This window comes from Chiloscyllium plagiosum, unplaced genomic scaffold, assembly GCF_037043375.1.
Source record: "Chiloscyllium plagiosum isolate Xiang-an unplaced genomic scaffold, Cpla_swu_hap1 HiC_scaffold_13, whole genome shotgun sequence".
Lineage (NCBI taxonomy): Eukaryota > Metazoa > Chordata > Chondrichthyes > Orectolobiformes > Hemiscylliidae > Chiloscyllium > Chiloscyllium plagiosum.
In genome coordinates, this window is record NW_028270151.1 from 53,837,033 (window position 1) to 53,855,583 (window position 18,551).

Consider the following 18,551-nt stretch of genomic DNA (forward strand, 5'->3'; position numbering starts at 1 on the left):
CAAAAGCTGGAGGAAGAATTCCTGATCTTCCATCGAGATTCTTATAGTCTTCAGGACTCAACACTGAGTTTAATCATTTCAGAGCATGAAAACCCCATTCCTGGTCTCTTATCTACCCCACAATTTTCTAATGTGTGAATTTATTATACAAGTCTGAATTTCTGGATGCTGACTCAATTGTTTAGTTTCACTGCATTTGGATGAAATGATAATTCCACATTGAACACTTCTTGGATATCACAATGGTTTCCCCAAACTTGCCTCAATCTGTCATCACAGCAGCCATTGTAGGTCTGTATTTACCTTTTTTTTAAATGCCATTTTAGCCTACTTGGTGGAAGTTAAATATCAATAGTCTGGCATGTTTGTGAAGGGCGGTGGTACTGGTAATATCACTGGAGTAGTATTCCAGAGCTCCAGGTTAATGGTGGATTTTGAATACAAGCATTCAAAATCCACCATGAAATCTGAATTCATTAAAATCTAGAATGAAAAGTTAGTCCAAAGATGACCGTGTAACCATTGTTAATTGTTGTAGAAGTTCATCTGGCTTACTAATGCCCCTTAAGAAAGGAAATCCGCCGTCCTTACTTGACTTGGCCTACACGTGAGTCCAGCTGCTCCAGACTTCATGCTGCAGCTGTAAAAGACTCTGGTGCGGCCGCACTTGGAGTATTACAAACAGTTCTGGTCACCGCATTATAGGAAGGATGTGGAAGCTTTGGAAAGTGTTCAGAAGAGATTTACTAGGATGTTGCCTGGTATGGAGGGAAGGTCTTACAGGAACGGCTGAGGGGCTTGAGGCTGTTTTCATTAGCGAGATGAAGTTGAAAGGTGACTTAATTGAGACGTATAGAATCAGAGGGTTCCATAGGTTGGACAGTGGGAGCCTTTTTTCCTTGGATGGCGATGGCTAGCATGAGGATTCATACCTTTAAATTGAGGGTGATGGATATAGGACAGATGTCAGAAGTAGTTTCTTTACTCAGAGAGTAGTAGGAGCGTGGAAAGCACGGCCTGCAACAGTAGTAGACTCACCAACTTTAAGGGCATTTAAATGGCCATTGGATAGGCATATGGACAAGAATGGAATAGTGTAGGTTAGATGGGCTTCAGATTAGTTCCACAGATCAGTGCTGTAGTGTTCTATGTTCTAAGTTCTAGATCCACCACACTGTGAACTGGTGCACAGAGCCAATCAGTTCTAGAGCATTTAAGGAGGGACAACAGATGCTGACCTGGCCAGTGATGACAACATCTCATGCCAGAATAAAAATAAGTTATGGTTTATGGGGAAAAAAATAATAGTTTCTAGTTACCGAGAAGCTTGGAATCATACCATTGGGGGATGTATGACTAGATTAATAATTGAAAGAACTGAGTTCACCTCTCAGCATGGTGGTTAGAGGATTCAAATTCAATTTAAAAAGCCAAAAAACATTTTAAAATGAACAGATACTGAAATGAAATTGGCGATGAAATAGTAAGACTGTCATACAAACCAAATATTTCACTGACATTTTTGGTGTATTGATCTGTTCCATGAATGGGTGAAACTTTGGTAATTAAATAAAGTTATTTAATGGTCTTCATCTCAAGGAGGGAGCAACAATAAAAATGACATCGAAGTTTTGTGAGAGCTGTACAGAGTCCTAGTTCGATTCCATTAGGTCTACTATATTCAGTTCTGGGCACCATACGTCAGAAAGGATAGTTTGGGATATAATGCAGAATTACCAGAATTATACCAGGGATAAAAAGGGATAAATTATGAGGGTCGTTTCAACCTAAGTTGCATTTGCTTCAATATATAAAGTATTGTGCTCTCATTGAGCTGTTTATGTTGTCAAAGGATTGAAGAGGAGGAAACTATTTCCTCTGGAGGTAGAATCCAGTACAATGGGGTGAAGCTTTAAAAACTAGGCAGGGATGCAAACACTAGTGGGATAATCCCACAGCCAGGCTGGGATAATAAAGCAGTCAAAAACAGAGATTGTCAGCAGGTCTGACAGCATCTGTGGAGAGAAAGCAGAGTCAAATTGCACAAACCTTTTATATGTTTTTCACCAGCAGCCTGCTAAAATTCTCACAAGGCAGTGGCAAGATGCCGATTGATGGAGATTAATGCTTGATAAACTCCATAGCTCCACTATTCAAATGGATCATGGTTGATCCGACATTGCTCACATCTTCTTTCTGGCTCTTTTCCCATAATCCTTGATTCCTTTACAGATTAAGAATTCATCTATCTCAGCCTTAAATATACACAAGGACTCTGCCCCCATAGCTCTCTGTGACAAGGAGTTCCAAAGACTCAGTCCTCAGAGAAGAAATTCCTCCTCATCTCAGTCTTAAATTGGTATCCTTTTACTCTGAGGCTATGCTCTCTGGTCCTAGCCTCTCCCATGAGGGGAAACAATGTCTCAGCAAGTACCATGCCAACCCTCTGAAGAACCCTTTCTCTTTGCAAAGAGATCACCTCTTATTCTTCTAAACTCCAGCCAGTAGAATCACAAACTATGTGCCTTTCAATCTCTCCCTTCCAGGGATTATCCTCGTGAACCTTCTCTGAACTGCCTCCAATGAAATATTTCCTTAAATTAGGGGACCAAAACTGCTCACAGTCCTCCAGAAATGGCCCCACCAGCACTTTGTACAATAGCAGTAAGACTTCCCTACTCTTAAAGTGAAAACCCCTTGAAATAATGGCCAGCATTCCATTCACCTTCCTGATTACCTGCTGTCCCTGCGTGCAAACTTTCCCAAGTTCCTTTCCGTTGCTGCTTTCTGCAGTTCTCTCCACTTAAATAACGCAATTCTATCTTCTAAAATGAACAACTTCACATTTTGTCGCATTATGATCTAGTTGTCAATTTAACGCCCACTCACTTAACATATGAACATCTCTCTGTAAACCATTTGTATCCTTCTCATAACTTTCCCTTCCACTATTGTTTGTGTCATTTGCAAATTACAGTACGTTCAAGTCATGAATATATTTTGTAAACAGTTGCGGTCCCAGCACTGATCTCAGTGGAACTCCAGTGGACATGGGTCACTAACCTGAAAAAGAACCCTTTCTCCCCATTTGCTGTTTCCTGCATGAGTCAATTCTCTAATTCATGTCAATATACTACTTTGGGCTCCTACTTTATGACTTAACCTTTGAGGTACCTTGTCGACCATCTTTTGGAATTCCAAATGCAAACATCTACTGGTTCCCCTATATTCACTCTGGTTGAGATGTCAATGAAAAACTTGAATAAATTAGTCAGACTTGATTTCCCTTTCATGAAGCCAGGCAAACACTGTTTGATTAGATTATGATTTTCCAAATATTCTGTAATTACCTCCTTAATACTTGATTCCAATATTTTTCCAATAATAGATGTGGCTAATCACTCTATAATTACCAACTTCTTGCCACCCTCCTTTTTTGAATAGGGCTGTCACATTAACAGTTTTACAATCCTCTGGTACTTCTCCAGAATCCAATACTTTTGGAAAATCCACTATTTCCATAGCTTCTTCTTTTGGGATACAAACCATCAGGATCTTATCTGCTTTTAGCCATTAGTTTGTCTGATATTACTTCTCCAGTAAGGGTTGAAAGTGCAACATACCTCATTTATACTCAGTCACTCATGATACCAAACTTGCCAAACAAGCTCGACATTTGGAATATTTGTCAAGGACACCAGGATGAGCACCCATCAGATTCACCTCGCTGCTTGCTCCAAATGACAACCATGTTAGAAACTGAAGACTAAAATGTTCCATGGGCAGTGGCCACATGCACCCCACATTCAAGGACATTGGCATCTGACATGTGCCAGTCTCTAAGAGCCCTCATGACAGATTTCAGACCCACTTAGAGGACTCTTCTGCATTTCAATGCTTCATCTCAGGCTGCACTGGCAACTATCATTGTTATGTTGCAAGAAACTCACTGTGTGGGCACACACCCAGCTCATAAACCATGTCTGGACCACAGTTGATGCCTGAGTTCTTCATTTGCTCTCAGTGTTCACTCACTTTGAACCTACCTCAATACCTGCCTTAAATAGTCTTGCCTTGCTTCTTTGTGTTTTGCCCCCTCAACCAGATAAACCAGACTCATATTACTGTTGTCTTGCCATGCCATTTAGCACAGATCCAAAGCTCATCACGATTGTCAGCGAGACTTAGTCAAATCAAAGACTTCACTCACGCTCCCAGTATAGTGAGTCAATGGCAGCTTCTGTTACCAGTCCAAGTCCTGCTCAGGGTAGTCAGAGCCAGGATCTTCTCCTAAGAGGAGAGGGGACAGGTGATGGACAACATACCACATATTTTGACTATTTCTGGACTCTTTATGGACTGTTATCCTCATGGAATAAGAGAGGCGCAGATATTATGGAAGATAAAAGTGGATGGCGCCGTTATTACTATTGGTATAAGTGAGGTGGTGCTCCAAGAGAGTGAGTAAGCAGTGCAGAAGGCATGCCATGATAGTGTGGTCAGAGTTTGGGGTCAGTGAGGGTGAGTTGGGAAGATGCTGCAGGCAATAGAATGGTAGAACAGGAGTCTTGCTGGAAAGTGGCTACAATAGCAGAAATAAAATTGACCAGAGATTATGTGTCACCAGAAAGATGGTGACACTTAAGTTAGGGGAGTGGAGGAGACATTGACCTGCTTCCTACATTCATTCCTCCAGAATGTTTAGAGTGCTTTAACATTGGTGGTAACGTGAGACCAGGCTAGCATGGACTAATGTCATGTCCTCCACTGCTGGTCCTGGGGCTGGCTATAGGATGACCATTAGGACCACATCTGCCGTGCCCAGAGCAAATATATCAGCAACCAGGCAGGGGAGTTTTGGACTGGTCACACATGTCCAGCTGCACAATGGTCTTCTAAAGATGGTGCGAGTAAATTCCGGTACATCCATTGAGTGACTGTTTGTTTCAGGATTGGCAGATGGTAAGATGGAGTGGAAATCAGATGTGAGAGACGCCATGGTGTGGCATAGGTAGATAGTCAGGTGTGTTTGGAAGAATACAGGAAGAAATTCACTCGGCCTCACTGTAAGAAACCCTCCAAAACAAATCTCAACACAAACTGAACTTAGTCAAAAAAGTAAGATTGATCCTTATAGTTACAATAGTTCTCTCAGGTGGCCCACAGAAAAATACTCAGTTCTTGAGTTTCTTGGTACTTTGAAAATGTAAATTTTTCTACAAATCATGTACAAGGTGCTGAAGGGGTAGGCCAAGCTAGCATTTACTGACCATCCCTAAAGGCCATAAATTGTGTTATTTTGCAGTGGATTTCAGAGGGATGTTAAGCAACAGCTACACCATTGAATCTGGATTTACAAATGGGTCAGACTGAGTAATGGCGACCAATCTCCTTCCCTGCAGGATATCAGCAATCAAAGACAGGTTTGAAATTTCATGGTCACCATTACAGAGGTTACATTTTTTTCTATTCAGACTGATTTAATCAACTAAATATAAATTCACCAGCTGCTGTAGTGGGATTTGAACTTATATTTCCAGATCATTAGTCCAGGCCTCTGAAACACTGGTCCAGTACCATAACTACTTTGCTACTGCTTCCTATTAATCATTCCATCAAGCCTTGGCAAATGGAAAACTACTTCATTACTGGCTGTACTAAAGAACAGGAAATATTCTTAATTCAACTCCATGTTATATTTAAAGAAACATATCAATGTCTTCATACAACACTGCTAAAGAGCATATGATACACCCGTATAAATGCCAATTTTAAAAAAACATTACAAACAGATGTTTGATTTGCACATGGATTTCACTGATAGTTATTTGGAGTTAATTATTCTCAATAAACTTAACCGAACCTTGAGCTTACTGATATTCAGTTTACTAAACTGATGTATTTTTCTGTTGATATATTCCTGTCCATCAGCTATAAATAATCTTTCATAATCAGTTTAGACTCCTGAACAGTATTTCTCCTCCAGATCACCTCAGTTATATAAGGGCTGATAAAACAAAGACACAGTTTCAAAAATGAATAGGTAAGTATTAATTGCACAATATTGGCAACTGAATGGGAGATTTGAGCACAAAGCTTAGGTCCTTGATAGCATGGCACCAATAGTGGAATTATTGCACAAGGGTAGGAAGGGAAGGCAGAATACAGTACATAAATACTAGCTTCAGTGGAACAGGGAGGTTAGGAAGTGAGGGATGGTGGTGAGACGGAGGGTTGGGCTGGAGGAGGTTCCAAAACTATAGCAGTGTATGTCCATGGAGGGATTTAAATTCAAAAATGGGGCTATGATGTTATTAATCACGGTGATGTAAATGTTCAAAGTCAAAGGATCCACTACCATACAGCTTTATGTTGTTTCAAATTCTGCAACAGATAGATACACAACCAAAGCTGTGTGTTCATCATAAAAGCAACTTCAGTGGGAATTTTATTGGAACAAAAATATTATTTATAGTTTATAATTTTTTTTTGTCTATTACTAGCGCATGCGCAATACGTGTGGGATATGGTGAGACATAAATATCCTTGTTCACAGCATTAGGATGGGAAACATTGCAGCAAAGGAGTAAGAAAAATAGGTGAACCATATTATGTAAAATACAAAATAGATTGGTGGAAGTTGACAGAATGAAATCCCCGGCAATAACAAATCAGGAGTTGGTCATCTCCACAAACTACAAAGAATGTTTGTTTCAAGACAATGTATCAACATTCCTTTTTCACATGGACAATCTAGCAATGGCACAAACTGCCAAGGGAAATACTCTCAGTTCGATTTGGAACATTTGAGAATCTTCTTTAGATTATTTCCATTTATGAGATTTCATTATTAGGACGACAATTTCAGAAGGTCATGACTGGTTTAGCTAGTGTTACCCACAGTAATGTTGGCCAGGTACAGATATTCATTTATAAAGCAGATACAGTTTGGATGTGCTCTTACATGCAGATACACTAAGCAATTGGAAGACAAATGCATGTTAGTCATTACTGAAATGGGAAAAAAAAAAGTCTTGTGCCAATTGTACAGGATTTTGACGAAACTATACCTAAAGTCTCTTTATATAAGAAAGAATATGATTGCATTGGAGGTGGTACAACAGAAGTTCACTAAATTATTCAAAACAGATTCCTAATGACTAAATGCTGAGTAAATTACACAGTGACTCTGTGGTGTTTAGAAGAATGAGAGTTGATCTAATTGAGAATATAAGAATTCTGAAGAGCCTTGATAGGATAAGTGTTGTGAGACTGCTTCTACTGTTTGAAGAACCTAAAACACAGGACCACAGTCTCAGGATGAGGAGCCTATCATTCAGGACTGAGATGAGCAGAAATTGGTTAAGTGATAACCATTTTACTGTTGATCTGGAATCATGTGGTAGGGAGTCACAGGTCAGGATCACAGATTTCCATTTAAAAAGGACGTTAGTGAACCAGTTGGCTTATTATGACAATCAATTATTGTTTTATGATCACCATGACTGAGAACAGTTTTACATTTCAGATTTAATTATTGAATTTAAATGTCACCAGCTGCTACAGTGAGATTTGAATCCATGTCTTTAAGTTACTAGCCCATTGTCATCCCCATCAATGAAATGGAATTGGTCTGAGCAAAACACACAACAATTTTGAATGAGTCAAAGTTCAGAATAAGCTGTGAGGCTGAACAGAAAAGAGCTTTAGAATAGTCAAATCTGGAGGAGACAAAGACAAAGGGCTGGGTTTTCATGAAGTTGAAAAGACTCCATGGAAGCATAAACATGCTGGCCAGGCCAAATTACTGCATTTCCCAATTGTGGCATCCTTAATTCTCACCAGTACAGGTTGAGGGTACAGATTGGTCCAGGATGTGAGATGGTACCCTGCACTGTCCACCTGGCAGGCTCCACAACAGAGGTATGCACATCCTAGTTCCACACAGTTTTCATCAAGTTGAGTGAGCTTTTAAAGGTCTTGACGCTCACAACTCCTCAGAACTATAGTGAACCACAGACTGGATGAGAGAAACTTTTGATTAATGAGCTCAGAAGTCTTACTAATGGCTTCCTCCATTCAAGTCTATGTCCCTCCACTCAACTTCATTGTCCTGTTATAAATGAGGCTGAGTGGGTGGACCATGACTCTAATTCCATCACTCCACAGCTCTCCATCACAAAATAAAACACTTTTCCCAGTTACCAAGATGATCAATTAAATATCTTGTCCTTCTTAAGTTTTAAACTAAAAGATCTATCAACAAGTTTTCTTAATAAACCTTGTTATTTACTATCAAAACAAAATATAGTCAATACATTTGCAATAACTGGTTAAAATAAAGTTAGTAATATAGACATGTCAATGCTTATCCATTCAAATATCTTGGAAACATACACACCTTCTCCTCAGTAAGAGACAGGAAAAGAAAGATTTTTCGCAGACACCGGTCAGTAGTTTACTCTTGAAGGGTCTGAAGGGAATAACATTGCAGAATGCCTTAAGGACCACTCACATGATGCCACTTTAACACATCACCCTGTTCCCTTGCCAACATCTCTGCCTTAGGCTTGCTGCAGTGCTCCAGCAAGCTCAGCACAAGCTGGAAGAACAATACCTTATTTTCTGCTTGGGAACTCAACAGCCTTCTGGATTCAATACTGAGTTCAACCACTTTAGGGCTTTAGCTTCTCCCATGTCCTGACCCAAACCCTCACACTCCAGGCCTTGTGATCACATTGTCTATTATCACACACAACCCATTGTTAGCCACTAACAGTCCCTATTAATAGCGATTTATCCTTCTAGTCTGACCGTTATCCACTCCTTTTCTGTCCAACTGTTCTTGTCTTTCTTTGAGCTCTATTTCCACCTATCATTTATTCCTTACCCCATACCCCACCCATTTATTCTGCATAAAATATAACATTTTCCTGGCTACCATTAGTTCTGAGGAAGGGTGACTGGACCTGAAATGTTAACGCTGCTTTCTCTCCACAGATGCTGCCAGACCTGCTGAGCTTTTCCAGCACTTTTTGTTTCTGTTTTTGATTTCCAGCATCTGCAGTTCTTTATGTTTATATTAAATATAACCTGTACCTAGCCACTATCAGGCAAATGGACTTAGAAAAGTATGAAATAGGAACATGAATAATCAATTTGGTTCTTTTCTGCTATTCAATAATATCATGGTTGATCCACGTGTGTTTTAGATTCCTCATTCTCATCCACTCCGGAGAACCCTTGATTCCCCTGCCCAACAAGAATCTATACAGCTTGGTCTTAAACTACTCCATGACCACACTTTCACTGCCTTCTGAGGCAGGGTTCATCTGGATTTGGTGACTTGACAGCACACAGCTCGAGCATTTTGCTCAGTACCACTTCCATCGTGATTGTAATTTTGCTAAATTCCCTTCTTCCTTCTACTTCCTGATTTACTGAAATGTTTTTGTATCCTCTATAGTGAAGCCAGAGGCAAACTATTAGTTCATTTCATCTGCTACTTCTTCATTATCTAACATTAACTGTCCATTCGCACTCTTTAGAGAACCAAAACTCACTTTATTTCTTGTTTTCCTTTTTAAATACCTGTTGAAACTCTTGCTATCCAGTTTTCCATTTACATTCATCTAGCTTCCTCTCATTTTAAGCTTCCTCTCATTTTAAAATGCCTTCTCTTCTTAATTAACCCTTTAATCGTTCTCTGCTGTTCTTTAATATTCTGACCAATTATCTGATCTGCCATTCACCTTTGCAGAGTAATATTCTCTTTCCTTAAGTTTAATGCTTTACCTGTCTTCATTAGTTAGAGATGGATGCTTCTTATAAGAATTTTTTTTATAGTAGGATTACGCTTATTCTGGGTATTCTGAAATAGCCTCTTGTGTCGCAATGGGGTGAAACTTTTGTTTTGGCTAACTGTCAGTTGTGTCAAGTTTTTGGAGGGCTTTTCATTACAAGAATGAGAGAGATTTCTCTCCCTATCTTACCAAAATCAGTGCACGGACTACCTACTACACCCCTATGGATTCTCTTACATCCAATTTCAGCCCCATTTATCCCACCCCATTCCCAGAACACCTCTTCACTCAGAGATATCCACCAAAACACCAGTCTTCCTTGAGCCCATGTCATTATTGAAAAGCTGCTATGTTACAAGCATTGGCAATCTGGTGTTACCCTTCACCAGCAAGGCATATCTTAATCACGATTGATACGCCTTCACACACACAACCCATTATTTCACTCTAGTCATTTTTTGACAACCATGCCATACTACCTTACCTGCCCCTAGCTACAACCCATCTAAACAGATTGCTACTCTGTCCCCAGTAGCCCACTGTAGACCCACATCATGTCATTGTTCAAAAGAACATCACAAATAGGCAACCAATCAGAAAAATGCAGATGTGGACTTTTGTTGACAGAATGCAAAAGGAACAAAAACACAGCCAAACAGAAGCTGAACATTTCCCCCACAATATCAACAGATTTAAGTATTTTTTGCCAAAAAAAATAACAGTCAATGATTTTCTGCTGCACCCTACTCTCTTTTACTGGATCTGGGTATCAATGATGTTCTGTTAGGTTTATAGTACCCGATATAGTTTAGCTCTGTCAGAGACAATTTTGGCATCATCCACCCCAATGTCCTCATCCTCTCTGGAAGACTGCTCCCATTACCCCAGTTCTTCTGCATCCAGGATAACATCTCGCCACAGTCCAATTGAAGACAGCACACCAAGATGTCCCTTCCATCATACTGTGACCTTTATTTCCTATAATACTATTTTCCTCTCTTACTTTGTCTCTACATGTTTATATCTCACATTTTTTCCACATTTTATCCATGACACACAATATTGGTTAAGATCCTCTCTCCTAGTTATGCAGATCATAAAAACACTGGCCGCAGATTGGTTCAGGTGTACATTATCCAAATGGTACATTCCCACTGGTGCCATTGGCCCACAAACAGGAACCCAGTTCTCCCACAAGAGTCTTTGAGCCACATATTTTTCTAATTTTATGAGTCTTTTGTCAATTTACATGCAGCCCAGGTAATAATCCAGAGATTATAACTTTTGAGGTTCTACTTTTCAATTTAGTGCCTAGCTCCTCAAACTTTCTGTACACAATCACTTTCCAAGGTCTATCTATGTTGATACCTACATGGACTATAAACATGGGATCATGTTCCACCCACTACAAGTTCCATTCCAGCCCTGAATAGAGGGCCTGAACCCTTGCACTGAACAGGCAATGCACCTCTTTGCTGCAGAGAATGGTGTCAATCCCTCTCACTATAATATCACCTATGACTAGAACAGCAGCAAAAACATTCCTTGTTGCTTCCCCCACTTGAATAGCTTCTTGTGTCACTGTGACATGGTCAGTTTGCCGATCCATCCTGCAGTTCCCAGCCTAATCCAAAGAGCCCACGAACCTCAAGCCCATTGGTCAATTGCTGATGATGACATTCCTGCACTCCTGCCCTCTGGGCCCCCTTACTTGCCTCATTCATAGTCACATCATCTTGTCCCTGATCAAATAAGTTCAATTAGAAGATCTTTTCCAAAATGGTGTGAGTTCCTCTTAGTACAATGAACCCAGGTAATGCTACCCCTCCCTGATATGTACCTTCTAATGGTATGTACTTAAATACAGCAGTTGTTTAAAGAGAGTTTGTATTTCAGGTGCATGGATCTTTAAAATGTCATGAACAGGTCCAGAAATAATCAAGAAAACTAATGGAACGTTGACATTTATATCTAAAGGATTGGCCTATAAGAATGCAAAAGTTATGCTGCAATTATACAAAACCCTGGTTTTGGAGTGCTGTGAGTAGATTTGGGCACCATACCTTAGGAAGGATATACTGGTTTTGGAGAGAGTATAATGTAGATTTACAAGATTGATACCTGGACTTCAGGAGTTAAGTTATGAGTAAAGATTACAAAAATTAGGCTTATTTTCTCTAGAATTTAGAAGGTTGAGGGATGATCTGATCAAAGTCTTCAAGATATTAACAGGAAAAGACAGGGTAGATAATGATAAACTATTTCCACTGGCTGTGCATTCTAGACCTAGGAGGCATAGTCTGAGAACTAGTGGCAGATCATTCATGAGAGGTGTCGCAAAGCATTTCGACACAGAAAGGGTGATACAGGTTTGGAACTCTCCTCCACAAATGGCAGTGGATGCTGAATCAGTTGCTAATTTTAAGTTTGAAATTTCATTAAGAAAAGCTATTAAGGGATATGAGCCAAAGGTAGGTATATGGATTTAGACCACAGATCAGCCATGATCTCAAATGAATGGTGGAACATGGTCTAAGGGCTGAATTGCCTACTTCAGTTCCTAAGTTCTTGTCTAAACATTTAAGGGGTGTAAAATATTCACCACTTACCAATGACTCATCATATAGTTAGTTCCTTTCTCTGCAGTAGAGCAAGGATCAAGTGTAATCACTTCCATTAATCTAGCAGTAAACTGTGTCTTAATATAGAGAGAGGTGCCTCTTCTCATTGGATTAACAGTTGGTTTTCCTCTACTGTCGCAGATCAAGCATGCTTTGTAAGTTACTACTCCAAGAGGGGAGAACTACCCCACAGTTGTAAGCAATAGTGCAGACAGCCTCATATAATAAGATGGTTAGAAGTAAAGATTATTCAGATGACAATTACTTTGCTTGCATTTTTACAACTGGGACCAAGTTCAGAAGATCCATTTTCAGTACTCATCAGCCCTTTTGACTCTTATTATTTGCACCCTACCCCCAGAACAAAAACTCAAATTTGTTGCCAATTTTGCCTGGAGAATTTGGGTTGAAGTGGGAAATTTCTCAATTCCCACCACACACCTTGATGAAAATATAGTTCATAATGAAGGTTTCAGTATTAGCTAAGTTGAGGGATATCTGGACATGGACAATGCAATCAGGCAGAAGTAAGCAGTCTTTGTGAAGGAAAGAATATGAAGTCAAAACATCATCTCGGAGTTGAATAAGACTGAGGTTCTGAGTACTCTGGTCTAGCTCAAGAATGTTGCTAGGGAATAAACTGGAATCAATGGTAAGGATACTAGATTTGCAGCAAGGGTCAAAAATAATGGCTAAGTCTTCGCAATTCTGAACTTGAGGAGATTACATTCAAGTTTGGCTGTTGAACAAACAACCGAACACCTTGACCAGCTGGGGAAGCGGGCTAAGAAATGGCAGAGACGTTTCAGAGATCAAACCAGAGAAATGCTGAAACGGTGGATGCTGGATGCCTTCATTTTACAAACGGAAGCTGAGCCCATGACTGCCAATTATTTTATTCAGTGAGCAGCATATAGATGAACAAAAAGGAAGTGTCAAGGATAATCCTAGAATGATGTAAGGTGAGCATCAGGGAGCAGGGAGAAAACCCATTGCTGGAAATGAAGGCATGAAATTATCTGCCATGCCTTTATCCATTGTACTAAAGTAAAAGGGGCTGAGCAGGTGAAAGAATTTACATGTAATTGTGCCTGAAAGTAACATGACTCTGATCAACAGTTCAGCATCATTAATTATAAAACATACACAGGATGATGATCCATCAGCTTCAATTAGAAGATTACTCATATCGAAACCTTAGACACACTGCAAACGCTGAGATTTGGAAATATTAACCTCATTATGAAAATGATTTCCGACATGCAAACATAAATTGGATTATTGACAATAACAGTTGGCTTGTTAGCAAACTACTCAAAGCTGTATTAGCTTCCAACACATAAAATATCCTTAAATGGTCTGAGTCATGATCAAAAAACATTGCAGCAGATTATATTCTTGAGGGGAGAAAATGAAAATACTACAAGCTGGATAGAGGCCAGGTGGCTCCAACAAAGTTCCTGTCTTAAATCAAAGTGAGATTGCATTCCATCTACAGAATTCTCAGAAACCATTGACGTACAACAAACTATTTTTCTGTATTTTGGCAGTTTTTTTCTGAGCTAAATAATCATCAGTATGAAATAATCATTATGAATGAATTATGCGATTAAACCTAAGAGCATAAAGCATGTCGTAGAATCATGGGGTCATAACCACAGAATGTTTTATTCTAGGTTAAGGCAAAATAGCCAACATTTCATAGAAATAATTTAAATTACATCCATACAACCACAAGTGTAGAATGTAACAAAAATATGTAAAAGATTTCACTTACATTTAATACACCAAAAATAACTGGTTTGCTACATACATCTATTAACACTTTCATTGGTTCATAACCATGTTTCAACAAAATCTTTAACTAAGATTCCTAATCCATCAAAATTCTCATGATTTAAATGTCGTATATTAATGTGGAAAAACATACAACCTTGTAACAAATTGTAACATTTGTCCTGTCATGTATATGTATTAAATATGATACTCAATCATTTTCATTTTACTGTTAGGGTAACCCTCACCTGTATTTTTTTCTTTCTTTGGTCCTCCAATTACTCTTAATATGTTCCAGTTTTTTCATACATTTATCCCTGTAGGCCTATGCGTCTCTGCCAAGATTTTCTATAGGCTGTTCTTCCTTTCTATTTTACTAATAATTTGCTTATTAATCCACTTGGGGTCACCTTTGTTTGGTCTGAGGTTCTTGGTTTTGGGAAAGCATTTATTCTCCATGCTCAACATTATAATAACAAACATTTCATTTGTCTGGATTAGTGGTGCTGGAAGAGCACAGCAGTTCAGGCAGCATCTGAGGAGCAGTAAAATCGACGTTTCGGGCAAAAGCCCTTCATCAGGAATAAAGGCAGAGAGTCTGAAGCATGGAGAGATAAGCTAGAGGAGGGTGGGGGTGGGGAGAAAGTAGCATAGAGTACAATAGGTGAGTGGGGGAGGGGTTGAAGGTGAGCTTCAGGGCAGAGGAAATGACTGGGAGTTGCAGTAGGAGAGGGACTCCCTGAGATTCTTGTAGAGAGAGGAAGAAAACTTCTTCAAAACAGGCATCCTTGCAAGAGGATTCGCAGTAGGGTTAAAATCAACTAGGTAAAAACAATGACTGCAGATGCTGGAAACCAGATTCTGGATCAGTGGTGCTGGAAGAGCACAGCAGTTCAGGCAGCATCCGAGGAGCAGTAAAATCGACGTTTCGAGCAAAAGCCCTTCATCAGGAATAAAAGCAGAGAGCCTGAAGCGTGTCTTCTTCTGAATTGTTATTCAACCACCACCAGTAATCTGCTTCCTCAAATTTAATATTATTTGTCCTTTTTCATGTATGTACTTAACTCCTTGCCTTGGGTATATTTGTTTCTCAGATCACATTAAACTTTATCATTTCATAGTTGATGTTCCTCAAGGGTGCTATGATTTGTACTGCATGTATATTTGTTCAGTATTTTACCATTGCCACGTTGTGATATGCATTGCCTCTTGTGGTTGGGTTGAAAGGAGATCATGCATTACATTTGGCAACTCTGTCTTTACTCCCTGACACCACTGATGTCTTATTATTATACATTGGTTGATTTTGGTATTCTAATAAAGTAAATTTTCCTGTTCTCATATGCCTTTTCTATTGCTTCATACAGCAAATGGTCTTCCTTCTTAAGCTGGCCTGAGGCTTTATAGTGAGGCCTGCCTTTCCCTAATTGGATCCTTCGTATTTGTATGCCTCAACCCTATAACTTGAAATTCCACACGCCCTCCAACTTGATTTCACTTACAAAGTCTGCTTTACTTCTGTGCCCAGCTCTAAATCATTTAACACATGCTATAATCAGCAATGACTCCAGTGTCTGTGGAACATTGCCATGTCACTGCAACTGCACAATCACAACCATATCTTATTTTCTCTACTTCAACTAATTTTTCAGTTCACCACAATGCCTTGTTTTTTATTTGATGCTTTCCTGACGTGCAGACTATAGATTGTATATTAAAAAATATAAAGAGGTCTGTTGAAAATTACGTATATATTATCCAGAGGGTCCATCGTTGCTCTTCTGACCTATATCTGATCGTGGAATTTGACACTAATACTAAATGATTTAAAAAGGTGGTTAAATAAGTATTCAATTCCATAGTATTGATATTCTTTAAATTAATCGGTAAAGGATGTAAAGTAAAAATGTTTTGTAACTTGTATGAACCATAAGTTAATTCTACAAATCATCATACTTTGGTTCTGATTGCTGGACCAATTCAGACAGCTGACTTCATTCGTAGCTATTGTTGATCTTTCAAAGTTCCCTATAATATAAACATGTAACTTTTACATGCTGCTTACAATACCCTTCCAAAAACATGTTAGAATTTAGTATATTCAGCACATGTATCCCCCTTTTGGAAGCAGCTTTCTTGTATTCAAGTTCTTTACCCCAAATGGATAAATTAATCGATATAATTCTTAGGATATGTTATGTTTGAATGAGATCATTATCCAATACAGCGCAGAATGGATCCAATCATCGTCAAAGGCAACTCATCTATCATTTGTTATGAGAATAAGAAACTACCCTGAGGTTATGTATTTAAAGCCATTGTACAGAAGTAGTATTTTATGAACAGGGTAGGCTTACCCTAAAATTCAATTTAAATATTGAATTTAGTTAAAACAAATTCTTCAGAATTACCTAATTTAAAATAGATTTTCTAAACTTCTACACAATATTGTGCCTCTATGCTTATTAAATGTTACTTGTACATTATTTTGACACTTTAAAGGTTGAATGTCTGAAATTCAGTATATACTGAATTTTGTCGACCGAGCAGAATGCATGTATTTGTACCTTTAAAGATGTATGTCATGCAGAATAGATAAATTAACAAATGATCAATTTTAACTTTCACAATTTCTATTAGTAAATAAATTTAGGTACACTGGCACTCATGTCGTACTTTACATATATATTAAAAAAACTGTTTTCATGGGCAGAATCAGACTGCACATTGCTAAAAGCAAAATAAAATTTTTCACATGGACTTACCTCATTAATACAGCCAATGATCCCAAAAATCTTGGCAATTTGACCCAACAGATTTGGGTAATTTTTGGCAATTTCCTTCAGATTTTCAATGGAATTATCAAGGATAGATTGATTGAAAGCCACAAGGTCCACCAACATACTTATGACGTAGTCACTATAAATGGGTTCTTTCAGCTGTGTAATCAAGGTTGGAATGGATTCATTTAAGACCTAAGGAACAGGAGAAAAATAGAATAATAATACATTTCCATCACAGTTTTCTGATGTATCAAAAAAGTAACTAATTCTATTTGCAACTATATAAGAGGAGTAGCTTTTGGGCAGTTATTCAGGATTTGTCATCCTGATAACTGTAACGTTGCTCTGATACTGATAAAGGCCACAGGAAACCATTAAAGTACCTGTCTAGCAGAAAGACCAGCAGGATGGAGGGAAGACAAATATTTAGGTCGACCTCAAAGGTCACTCAAACATAAGACTAGATTCTTGACAACCTCTTCCTGTCCTGCCTACAACTTAGTTTCCCAACTACATTCGTATTGTCAAGAAGTGTGGACAATTTAGAATGGGGAACAATGAGTAAGCCATTGCTAGGGACCATAATAAAGCTGAAACTTTATTGCTGATTCTTCCAGTGGCAAACTACTTAGAATTGTTTCAGAAGTTGCAATAAAAATATGTTAATGTATAACAATTAATTATGTTAATTATGTTAATTGTTATGATTAGATTAGATTAGATTCCCTACAGTGTGGAAACAGGCCGTTCGGCTCAACAAGTCCACACTGACGCTCCAAAGAGTAACCCACCACGACACATTTCCCTCTGACTAATGCACCTAACACTATGGGCAGTTTAGCATGGCCAGTTCACCTGACCTGCATATCTTTGGACTGTGGGAGGAAACCGGAGCACTTGGAGGAAACCCATGCAGACATGGGGAGAATGTGCAAACTCCACACAGACAGTTGCCTAAGGCTGGAATCAAACCTGGGACCATGGCGCTGTGAGGCTGCAGTGCTAACCACTGAGGCACCATGCTGCCCCATTATGTTATGTAATATATGTTGAAAATTAATTCTCAAAAATTAAAATTTTGTCTCCCCGGTTTACATTTATTCTTCAATTGTCTCCGTTAATACTGTCACTAAAGCTGCTTTAATATCTGACTCAAATATGCATTTGTGCAGATATAAAGGACATTGCTCAGCTATTCCAATTTACTTCGGACATAGTACAAAAAGCAAGGCATTCTCTGGAATTTGTATGGACAATCAGATGAAAGATGTTAGCTGTTGCAGTTCCGGATCCATCTAATAAGGTTAGATTTGGTTTAAACTTTTATTCCTTACAACTCATAGTTCCAAAAATAATACAATTTACTTTTCACTAACTGTTTAATAGTGATGATCAACCAACTATTCCACACTTGTGTAAATTAATTTTAAAAAAAAGAAAACACATCTGAGAATATTTTGGCAATCACATAAAAAAAATCATAGTGCCAAAGATTCCTGAAGTTCAAACAACCGGAATATGTCTGAAAAGACAATGTAATTATTTTCTCTCACAGTCAGCATGATTAC

The 18,551-nt window shown here is 38.7% G+C and overlaps 1 protein-coding gene across 8 annotated transcripts in view; it reads right to left on the reverse strand.

The window, feature by feature from the left end:
• Positions 1-18,551, reverse strand: part of veph1 (ventricular zone expressed PH domain-containing 1) — a 315,263-nt gene that overhangs the window by 173,205 nt on the left and 123,507 nt on the right. For all 8 annotated transcript variants that reach the window (XR_015759192.1, XM_087993606.1, XM_087993605.1 and 5 more), the window contains one exon: positions 16,966-17,175. Coding sequence is in view for 7 of the 8 variants with exons in the window: in XM_087993606.1 (XP_087849732.1) it covers positions 16,966-17,175 (210 nt within the window). In the remaining variant the exon portion in view is untranslated. The remainder of the gene's footprint in view (positions 1-16,965; positions 17,176-18,551) is intronic.